The sequence below is a fragment of the Aethalodelphis obliquidens genome, unplaced genomic scaffold, assembly GCF_003676395.1.
Source record: "Aethalodelphis obliquidens isolate GAN/ISIS:26980383/991018 unplaced genomic scaffold, ASM367639v1 scaffold36, whole genome shotgun sequence".
Lineage (NCBI taxonomy): Eukaryota > Metazoa > Chordata > Mammalia > Artiodactyla > Delphinidae > Aethalodelphis > Aethalodelphis obliquidens.
Window position 1 is genome coordinate 11,524,399 of NW_020837980.1, and position 12,134 is coordinate 11,536,532.

At 36.8% G+C, this 12,134-nt stretch overlaps 1 protein-coding gene across 3 annotated transcripts in view; it reads right to left on the reverse strand.

The window, feature by feature from the left end:
* The window catches only part of SLCO1C1 (solute carrier organic anion transporter family member 1C1), a 58,164-nt gene that overhangs the window by 16,078 nt on the left and 29,952 nt on the right, over positions 1–12,134 (reverse strand). For 2 of the 3 annotated variants that reach the window (XM_027129247.1, XM_027129245.1), the window contains exons 5-8: positions 9,946–10,092; positions 8,291–8,389; positions 6,182–6,427; positions 5,014–5,178 (exon numbers count right to left, since the gene is read on the reverse strand). In XM_027129247.1, the coding sequence (XP_026985048.1) occupies positions 5,014–5,178; positions 6,182–6,427; positions 8,291–8,389; positions 9,946–10,092 (657 nt within the window). The remainder of the gene's footprint in view (positions 1–5,013; positions 5,179–6,181; positions 6,428–8,290; positions 8,390–9,945; positions 10,093–12,134) is intronic. The other variant, XM_027129246.1, reaches the window with a different exon arrangement.

Genomic DNA, 12,134 nt, shown 5'->3' on the forward strand with positions numbered 1-12,134 from the left:
ACAAGAGTTATGAGGAATGTGTAAACTGTTTCGAGATGCTCAGCAGAATTACGATATAAACTGGAAACTTTGATTCCCATACAGGTGCATGAAAGCCTTAGCCGTTAGGATGAAACAGTAATGAGTTATAGTAATAATAGTACTTTAGGATGTTTTTAAAGCTTTTTTCCCAGTGAAGTAAAAGTCTTGGTTATATCATGGACCCTCACAATATTACTCTAATGTTAGAAGAAATAAGTATTAAGATTTTTATTTTACAGAGAGAAAAAAAATGCAAGAAAAATTTACATATTCATATAACCAGTTGGGTGTAGACAAAGAAGTAAAATTAGCCATCCTTCTTGGGCATAATAAGAGGGTTTTTTTTCCCCTCACAAATTAAGATAGTTTTCCATCACCTCACAGGTTTTTACAGTAACTTTACTTAATTCTAGAACACATCATAATACAATTCTAAATTTACTATGCTAGCTTAGCCACAAAAATAATAGTGCTTTCTCTTATGATCATCTTTTCTCAAACAATTCTCTTAATTTTTCCTTATTTGTCTGTGTAACATCTCCAAAAATTGAGAATGATAATCATTGTCAATGATAAGTCAGTGTTGATGTATCTTGTCTACTACTTACTATCTTATTTAATCAAAAAATTTCAAGAAATTAAGCAAAAATAAAGAATTGCAGTCTGTGTATTAAGAAGGAAAAGGAAAGATCATGTCCATGTAACTTCATAGTGATAGGAAAAGCCTAAATGAAAGATTCAGCTGTCTAATCAAATTTCTTTCAGTAGAAATTGGAATGGAAATTTTTTTAAAGCCCATACCCTTTAAAAACAAAACAAAACCATTTTATCACATACTTTCTAGTCCCTGACTTTGAAAAATTATTGTTGTTTATTTTTCTTTCATTTTATTTGCAAAATTAACACAAGAAAATGCTATTTCTAAACTTTAGAAAGAATGTGACCAACATATAAAAACATGTACAGTAAAATAAATTTTCATTGGATCAGTCGGCCCTTGAACACTTTAGGGAAATTTCTGTTTATTCTTTCCTCCATGTCATATCAAATGCTTTCTCTGAGAGAAGGGAAATGTGTCTTTTTTGTGCCTTTCCCATATTTTATTACAGAAAGGGTCATTCTCCCATAATCCAAAGAAAAAAGCTGAAGGAGAAAAGAGGGGTAGGAAAGAAAAAGCGAAGAAAGGGAGAAAATATATTTGTTGAATGAGAGCTATGTGCATTTACAATCCATTTTATATGTCTTTTTTCATCTTTATTTTAACCCAGTGATGCATTTCTTTTCACCATTCTACGGAAAATCAAAACAAATGTTAGGGATGTTGAATAATTTACCTACTTCCCTTACTCTGCTGTATCCCATACTTAATAATTTAAAATTACAATGCACTCAGGAAAGTATCCTAGTTATAATGACGTGGAATTACTAAACATTTTTTACTTAGCTCTCACAAAAGTACCTGAATTATCTATAGATATGCCAGAAACTATGAGGAATTAGAGTTCCAGGCAACCTCTGATAGATGGCTCAAAAAATTCTGATGATGAGTTTGTTTGGCTCTCAGAGTCCATTTCAGTATACAGAGTAGGGTCATAGATTAAAAGAAATCAATCAGCCACAATTCAAAAGATAATTATTAATCAGATTCTTCCTGACAGTTTTCCAAAAATAATTATGCCCAGTTAGGAAATACAACTCAGAAGCTCAGGGGAAATAATGTTATTCCTGGCATGTTATTCATGCATGTATGTATGTATGATACATAGGCATGATATTGGGCAGACCATTGAATCTCTCAGAATCTCACATTCTTTCATCTGTGCTAATTACTCTTAAAGATAATTTTACAGGTAAAACATATTTCATTTATTATCTACTTAATAAAGGAATGAGATTACATGTAATTTCATTTCTTTTCTAAGTAACTTCCCCCCCAAAGACCCTTAATTTTCCTTTATGAAATGAACTTTTCAACTGGAAAATTTTAAAGAACTTATTCATCATTCTAGTGGGAGCAATCAAAGGCCCCCAAATCTCTAAGTGTTACGCACATGTTGAATAATGAGAAATAAACATATACTTAAAGGTATGTTCTTCACTACAATTCATGGGGAGAAGATGGTCTCTTCATTTTGATAAATGAATGTTGACCTCCTTCACATAACACAAAAATACTTTGTATTATGTGAACATACTTTGAAAAAAATACTTTGAAATGGATTATAACCTAAATGTGAAAGTTAAAACAATCTACTAGGAGCAATATTTTTATTTTATTTTATTTTATTTTACATCTTTATTGGAGTATAATTGCTTTACAATGGTGTGTTAGTTTCTGCTTTATAACAAAGTGAATCAGTTATACAGATACATATGTTCCCATATCTCTTCCCTCTTGCGTCTCCCTCCCTCCCACCCTCCCTATCTCACCCCTCCAGGCAGTCACAAAGCACCGAGCCAGTCTCCCTGTGCTATGCGGCTGCTTCCCACTAGCTATCTACCTTATGTTTGGTAGTGTATATATGTCCATGCCTTTCTCTCGCTTTGTCACAGCTTACCCGTCCCCCTCCTCATATCCTCAAGCCCATTCTCTAGTAGGTCTGTGTCTTTATTCCTGTCATGGTATTTTGATAGGGATTGCGTTAAACTTATAGATTGCCTTGGGTAGTAAGGGCATTTTAGCAATATTAATTCTTCCAATCCAAGAGTGTGGGATATCTTTCCATTTTTTGTATCATCTTCAATTTCCTTCATCAATGTTTCATAGTTTTCAGAGTATAGGATTTTTACCTACTAGGAGCAATATTAAGAAAACATTTTCATAACCTTGGGGTTTGACAAAGATTTCTTAAAACAGGCTCAAAATACCACTAATGAAAGAGGAAAAGATTAAAATTGGACTTGATTAAAATTAAGAAGAGTGAAAAGGCAAATTGAAGTCTGTGAGAAAATATTTGCAAAACATATATTCAATAAAGAACTTGTATCAAGAAAAAATACAGTACGCCTACAAACCAATAAGAAAAAGATTGACAATCCAATTAAAATGGGCAAACGACTCAAGCAGAATTAACAAAAGATAATGAAATGACCAACAAGCCTGGGAAAAAATGCTCAACATAGTTAGTCAGCAGATGAATGCAAATTAAGCCACAATAAGATACCATCACACTCCGTAAGAATGGTTACAGTGAAAAAGACTGACAATACCAAACATTAGAAGGATATGGAGCAATTGGAGCATTCTTACACTTCTAATGGGAGTGAACATTTGCATGACTCTTTGATGAAATGTTTTGGCAATATCAGCCAGATCGAAACATATTCCCTATGATCCAGCAATTCTACTCCGGGATATAGCCAAGACAAATGGGTGAATCTGCCTACCAAAATACGTGTGGAATGTTCACGCAGTGTTACTTATGATAGCCCAAAGCAGTAAACAACCCAAATGTCCATCAACAAGAAAACAAATAAACTGTGGTATATTTGTGTAATGGGATATTACACAGCAACGAGAAGAACAAACCACGACTACACTCAGTAACATGAATGAATCTTGTAGATCTCACTTCCACTGAAAAAAGCTAGTTACGAAAGAGTACATAACTTACTCCATTTATATAAAGTTCAAAAACAGGCAAGACTGATCGATAATGGTGGAGCTCAGAATAGTTATTAACTTGGAGAAGAGCATTGGGTAGGAGAAGTTTTGAGGGAGCCTTCTGGGGAACTGAATTGTGCTACGTGTTTTGGATAACGATCCACCGCACAGATAATACACATGTAAACATTTATCCAGCTGAGCTATACATTTAAGGTCTGTAGACCTAACTTGCTTATAAGTTATGTCTCTAAACACAAAAGAAATGTTAAAAAGAATGTCAAAATTTCATTCCTCTTCTAGTCTTCGTAAAGTCAGTATAAAGCTTTGATTGGCATGGATGGGGTGTGGGGTTAAAAAAAAAAACGCTAAAATATCAATATTTCTTCAGGTCAACCATTAAATAATAAAATTAAATTAATTGGAACCAATTAATGTTGAAAGTAAAATTCAACAGTGATTATAGCCTTCACATTTAGAATTTAGGGGAAGGACAGCAGTTCAAAGAGTCAATTAGAATTGCGTCTGCTAAGTGCCCATTATCCAGGTTTATTATAAGAAATTTATACATCCCGAAATATGCTCAGCTGTTTCCTCACACACACACACACCCTGGTCTCTTTCAGAGATAGATGAATAGAGCAATTTTTAAAATATTTTATGAAGAAGAAATTATTTTAAGCCATTGGAGTCTCCTATCATAAAGGAACATGTCCAAAGGAATAGAATATGTTTTATACTTTGAAACAGTAGCATTAAATAACACTTTTGTGGACTAAAGGAGCTAATCCAGGTTTTAAAGTATCCAATTGCTTATAGGATGGTGGTTATATATTTGGAGATTCTGGTTCTTCTTCATTCATCTTCTTTTTTTTTTTTTTTTTTTTTTGCCCTTGAACATGTCTCTTATTGACTGTCCTGCTGGGCTAGAAACACAGTCCTTTTAAGTAACCCAAATGCCAGGAATCAGAGAAGTCTTTCAACTCTGAGCAAACACAAACTTTGTTTTGCAATGCACACCTTTTAACCTGTCTGAATACTCACCTTTTGTAATCCTAGAAACTGTTCAGGTGAAATGGCCACTGTTATGAGGTTTCAGCTACACTTGAAAGAAAAATATCCAGTACTAACAATCTCCTAATAAAATGCGTATTTGGTCTATGTGATATTCTCGTGGTCATTCACACATAGTTCTGAACAATTTTTGCTACAAAGTCGTACCACAGACTATCTAAATATTTCACTCTGCTAGATTTTTTCGCTTACTTTTTGAAATGCCACAAGTTACCTTCAGTCTAAATATTGGAACAATTTCTCTTAAATTACTAAGGATTAACAAGACACAGCTGATATTGCCTGTTGGAAAGCAGAAGGACAGAGAAGCATACCGATAACAAAGTTGGCCTTAGAGGATGACTGCCCATACTGTTGCTCAATGTACTTCGGTTTATAAGTCACCATGCCAAATAAGGAATTGAACTGAACGGTGCTTGCACACAAATATAAGAAGTACACTGGATTTCCAAAAAGACTCTTCAGTGATGGAAGAAAATCTATGAGACAAAAATAGCATGGAGTAATTAAAGACAGTGTCACACTTGGCAGAAGATACAGCCATGGCATCAGGACTTAGAGGCCGAGTCTCATTGTCATGGTTCTGAGGAGCATTTATAGCGTGGTGCACACACGCACTCTAGATATTAAGCCATTGGCACAAGTCAGGGCTGAGTTCCGGCCAGGCTCAGATCCAGACATAAGCACTCACTTCTACAGGCATAAAATCTAGATTATAAATTAGAGTGTCAGACAGGAACAGATTCCACTGATGTGGCTAAAAGACACAAGGGATAAGAATACTCCCTCACCATTGAGCTGGGAGTCATGGACAGGACATTAAGAACTTGAGTTTTCTGGTCTCTCTCCTTCAAACTTGGGTCATAGGTGCAGAGAAGGGAATATGAAAGTTATCTCCAGTTAATTATTGTTGGAAATGAGCTTTGGCATTCTCCCTTCTTCTTTTACACAGCCAAACAGAAATGTGACGATTTTCTATAAATGTCAGTATTGCTGGGCCAGTTGAGGGGGACCAATCTTTCTCATGGCCACCCTTTTCCATGTGGAGGGTATTCACTAGAACATGTCTGACCTTTGGCCGTATGCCACGCTCCTTTGATCACTAGTGGGACACATGCCCTGGAGCACATTTTCAAGTGGGTGGATGCCATCTGTTAAAAGGCCACAAGCCCTGAAGATTCACTCTTTTCTGTCCACCCAGGTGAATGTGAAACAGCCCTCTCAGGGAGGGGCAGTTGCAAGGTCTACACTGAGCAAGTGTAAAGGTGGGGACAGCAGCAAAGAAGGTTACCAAGACTCTGGGTCAAGTTCTTCAATCAGTTCCCCAGTAATAAAGCTGACTTTTTAATAATCTTCATCTCTGCTTCCTGTAGTTTCTCAGTTTTTTCTGAACACATGAAGTGGAGAGAGGGGTATCATTTATAGATCGCCTATAAAGTTTCAACAGGAAAATGTTTCAAAACCAAGGAGAATCTGGCTCACCTCTTGCCATTTCCATGATTTTTGCTTTTTCTCCAAGAGGTGTTTGGTAGTCTGTGTGATCATCCGTAATAAACTTCGATTTCTCAGAGGAGGAATTGGAATCCTCTCTGCTCCGGGGTCTTGGTAGACTCTTTGGTAAATACCAGAAAGGCACAGCTGCCAGAAGACTTACGCTTCCTGCTATTAGATAGCCAAGCCACCAGGCACCCACCCACTGTGGATCCTTTGGGGTGATGGTGATATGATCTGAAAAAGAGAGAGGGTGGCCAAAGAGCATATACAGCAAAGCTAGTGTGTTGAAGGGTCCTCTTTTTTTAAAAAAAAAATCCAAATGTTACCTCTATCACATCATAAAAATACCTAATAATTCATACATGATAACCTTTTCTAATCTGAACATTATTGTTATCTTGCTTTTTGAAGAAAAGAGGGTGTTTTCAGAGCATGATTATTTCTCCTTTTGTTTCTTTGATTAAAAGTATAGAGTCTACGTACTGGAAGGGGTCTCACTCTGCTCTGGGCTTCTGTCTGGACCCATGACAGGGAAAAAGCAACATGTGAGAAAGAATTATGAGGGCTTCAAACCTTCTGCCAGCTACCCCACATGAGTACCACTTTCATCTGATTTACATATTGAATGTTTGTCTAAGACTTTACTGGAAGAAAAAGTTACGCCCTGTGCCCTCTGGCCCAAATCTAGTCTGAGCCACTCAGAATGTTATTTATTAAATGATGATTGAGAATACTTCAGAGCTATTCTAGGTCCAAAGCAAGATTTGTATATGTAATTAAAACATCAATATCTAATCATCATAAAATTTTATTTTTGATACTATTTCTTATTTGACTAAAAGGTAAGCATTGACAAAGTTTTTTAACCAAATCAAGTTTTTTTTCCTATATAAGAACCTGTGAAACATATTATTATACTCTACCTCTACAACATTCTATGAGAATCCTTTGACAACTAGGCTCAATTGGAACTACGTTATACTCACTACAGTGTTTTAACTAGTTTACCACTGCATGTGCATTGCTTCCCTTTCACAATTTTTCTCTGTACCACTCATCACACCAACACTTTCTTATGTATATCAGTCTCCACGACCAGATTTTAAACTTCATGAAGTAAAGGAATGCAACTATTAGGTTGGTGAAAAAGTTCACTCTGGTTTTTCCATAACATCTTACAGAAAAAGCCGAGCGAACTTTTTGGCCAGCCCAATATCTTGTTCGCTGTGGTAGAACATCACTTGAGATAGAGTAGATGTGAAATAAATTTGGTAGTAATAATGAATAAACGAATAAATAAAATTTTCGGAATGTGTATTCCAGCTGATTTGATTAAAAAAGAACAACTAGCCCAAGAGTTTTGCATTCTTTTTTAACACACGATAATCATTTATAATACACATTAATGACAATGCAATTCCAGAATTTATAAAAATGAAACTTGTTTTCTCGTTTTTTAACTGCTTTCTAGGGTGTCTTTAAAAAAACCAGACGAATTTTATCTATGTCAAGGGACTACATCTTATATAAGGAAAGAAACAAATTAATAACTATGGAAAGATGAGGCCTCCATTTATTCCCTCCACAAGCATTCGCCCAGAAGGAAAGTTAGTCTCACTATAATATGCCTTCTACTAAAAAAGACTCGTACATTAAATCAGGAAATTTTAGTTGCCAGAAGACTTTCAATCTTTGGCCTTTCTGACAAGTCCAGAAATATGTTATCAATTGATGCGACTGCAATAAATGTTGATTGACCTGAAACCAACAAGAGCCAACAAGTAACCACAGTTGTTAGTCTTAACTAAGCTGGAATACCTTTGAACTGGGAAACCAGAAGTGGAAACTAATACATCCGAATAACAAACTATGGGTCATCCGGTTCTAATCACCACCTATTTTTCATATTCCATACACATACAATCATGTGTGATGATTGTATCAGTAATAAGTTTTCCATGGATTATTTCCACTTTATGAAAGACTACCATCCTGTCATTTTATAAAAAGGCAACTTGATATTTTCTATACTATTCCTATTAAAAAATTACAGTAACTAAATAAAGTAAATGAATAAATAGAAATAAACTCCCTTACCTAGATTTACAAAGCCAATGTCAACATACAGTTTGGCACATAATGAGCCTAACAGGAAGCCAAAGATTGGTCCTATAATTGCAACCGTCTGCACACACCCTGCACCAAAAAAAAAAAAAAAAAAAAAATGCAATTTCTTTGCTCTTGTAAAGTAGTTTTTAAACAAGAAATGTGCATAAGATTCAGTTAGTCACTGAAAATGTTTCCTCAACTCTTCCCTTAAGTGTGCTTGATTTGTCAATTTTTCAGCCTCATTGAATCGGAAACCAAGTCCTCCTCAGTGTTGGAAGAAGGATGAACGTTTTTAAGGCATTAATTATCTCTTAGTAAGAAAGTAACACTAAGACTCTGAAGAAGTTAATTTCCCCAAATGGAGCAAATTTTACTCCCTAGGATTAGATTCCCCCTAGTGATAAAAATCAGAATTATACTATTTTGACAGTCTTTCAAAAACCTTTTATGGTCAGTTAAACATAAAACTTGTTTTGACATTAAAATTGATTTCTTCCATGTTAATGAAATGTGCTTGCATTCAGAGCTTCTGGGGGACCATCTGCAAGTGCAGTAACTATGCAGCCAGCAAAGGAGCTAGACTTGGGAGAGGGGAGAGGTGTCCTCTGGAACGCTCACGACCCACCTGGGCAGCTTTAACAGGCAGGTGGAGCAGATCTCCCAAATGACACCATTTCTAGTAACCAGAAAGATTGCTCTTCCTTGAAAAATATCTCCCATCTGCCTTTCATTTCATCACTGAGCTTACACACATATCCCTGGGAGAGTGATTTAAATTAACTGGAGGAGTAAATAGCAGTTACCAGATCCTTTTCAGAATAGAAGACAGGGCAAAGCAGAGTGAGCAGGCTCTGAGCTCCTGGACAGGACGGGGACACCCTGACGCCTGTGTGCATCTCTTGGCTGCAATCTTTCCTCTGGTCCCCAGAATAATTGCCTAGCATGTGCCATGGAGCTTCTGTTCCAATTCTAGGTCCTAATCTATGCTACAGTTTTCCATTAGAACTGGTGCCCTGTTTTTAACTACAGCATGCTTGGATATCATCAGAGACCTCTGGAGTTCTGTGTGAGTAGCCAGGGCAGAACCATACCATGGACCTACCTACAGCCCCCTCAATGAATTTAAATCTTGTCCTTCTGTCTCTGAGGGTGAGACTCTCAAAAGGTCAGAACCCCCAAAATCAAGACTAATGTATGAAACAGAACAAATTTAGCTTCCGAGACATAAGAGGCACTCGATAAATACTGCTTCCATTCGTTTACCTTTGGAGTTTGCTGTATTTTGGGTTTTGTGATTTTAGCTGCTGGTTTATCTGCTGGGGCCTGTCCAGACGTATGGTTGGCTCAGGCCTTGCTCTTGTCCTTCTTCTGTATCCATGAAGATACTTGCACAAGTCATATATCACAGCAGCTGAGCTCACAGATATTTACTTTTAATCTGATATTCTTTCCCTAATGCAATAGGTCCTTCTAACTGAAGTTCCTTCGCTATCCAAATCCTCAGTGTGGACTTCAGAAAAATGCGAACTGAATAAAGGAGTTGGATATGAAGTATAAAACCTTCCACACCCTATTTAGTTGAGAATGAAGTTGAGAAAACCAGGTACCCTGTATCCCAAGAAGATGAATGAGGTGGACATTACCAATATAGAAAGCCGCATTGTCCTCATTAGCAAAATCATCAAGGTAGGCGATGCCTAGAGGCTGAATGGGAGTTTCTCCAATGCCACGAAGAAGGTTCCCCAGGAAGACATAAGCCCACATGGAGGAGCCGGCATCAATTTCACATTCTTGAAAGGAAAGCAAATGAGGTTGAAATTCGATCACTATCGAAGTTAAACATTTATTCAGCATGTCTACAAGGTGTCCTAAAGTTGCATTAGAATGCAGAAGTGAAATTTGCCATAAACCTAATTTGATAGGCGTTTGAGCAAGATATTTTAGGCAGTGTAAATACCCCAGAGAACAAGGAAATCTATAGCTTCTTGTTCCTGTCCCCTTATTTCTTATTTTCTTTCTTTTTATTTCATATTTATAATGAATTCTTTCAATTTCTACACTCCAGTAACATTCAATATCCTGTCTGGGACAAAATACAAAAATTTGAACAAGGCTTTTCTCACCTTAATCTTCAAACTTTTCTATTTTGCAATAGAAATCACTTGTAATTTTATTGCTGAACAAGTTTTATCTGAAATTCAAAATTTTATGTGGTTGATACTTCAAATTTGAACATCATTGCCTACAGTTATAATTGTTTGATAGTGAATGGCCATGTTAAGGGCTCACGTTTCAGAAACAAATTCATATAAAAAGTTAAAACCTTATATGCCTCAGTTGTGTAACTATTCCAACAAAAAGAACCTTTTGACAGTATTTTTAGAGGGAAATTCAAAGCTAACAATTTTAAACTTCTTTCATAAAAGTCATGTCTTAATATGAACATGTGAAGTAGAATAATTACTCCCATATAATAAATTAAATATACTTTGAAGAGTTTGGTGACTTTAATAAAAGCAATAATATTAATCACCTATAAAGAAATCACCACTTCGGGGTCAGCCATGTGGAATTCTGGACATGCTAACGAAATTCCCCAAATCCTCTCTTGTGTGGAAAGCAAGGCACTGGGCTAAGTGGTTTGCAGACATTTTCAAATTGAATTCTGCTAATAATCCTATGAGGCAGGAGATACCTTCTCCTCTAGTAATCTTGAAAGTGATTTTTGAAGGTAAAGTATGGGTTATGAAGAACTGGGATGAGCGCTTTTGTACAGGTGAGTCAGACTCTGACAGAAAAGATTACTATGTAGTCATGTTGCTTTTAGTTCTGATTCTGCCTCTTCTAGAAATGTAGCCAAGTGACCAGGGATTTTTCACTTATCTTCTCTGGATTTCTATTCCACTCCCCAAAATATAATGGGGACTCCTTTTTAAAAATTGATTCCAGGGCTCCCCTGGTGGCGCAGTGGTTGAGAGTCTGCCCGCCGATGCAGGGGACATGGGTTCGTGCCCCGGTCTGGGAAGATCCCACATGCCGCGGAGCGGCTGGGTCCGTGAGCCATGGACGCTGAGCCTGCGCGTCCGGAGCCTGTGCTCCGCAACGGGAGAGGCCTCAATAGTGAGAGGCCTGCGTACCGCAAAAAAAAAAAAAAAAAAAAATTGATTCCAATGTCAGTTCCAGCCTTGACATTTGTGGGGTTCTATGCTTGTTGGTAGAGGAGTCTTGTAGGTAAGTGTAGACACCTTAGCTTTGCGCATTCCAGTACAGCAACTACAAGCCACATGTGGCTATTGAAATTTAAATTAATAAAAATTACATGAAATTAAAATTCCATTTCTCAGTCACACTGGCTATATTTCAAGTACTCAGTAGTCTTGTGCAACTAATAGCTATTGTACTGGACAGTATAGATACAGAATATTTCCATCATCACAGAAGTTCCCGTGGAGAGCTCTGTTCTAGAGTATTTGGGTGAAATGGGGTTTGTGCGCAAAGCATTTTTGAGAAGAGTCCTCTATTTACCCCATGAACCCGTTTAGGATAAGCCTTGTGTCCACTATGTCTAATATCCACATAAATCTATGACTTTAAGGGAGCAGGATCTCATCTAAAGGAAAGAAAAGGATGAGTTGTGAGTCTTAGACTCTGGACCTGCCTAATAACTCGTCTCTTTACATTAAAAAATTTTCATTCCCCACCCTAAACCCTGTGCCTCTCTTTTTAACATTAAAGGCTTAAGTATTTCCTAACTAGTTGTATTGCCATTTATACCATGCCTCTCCCCTGACTGTCAGAACCAAGAACAAAATAAAATATCTTCAGTGACTCT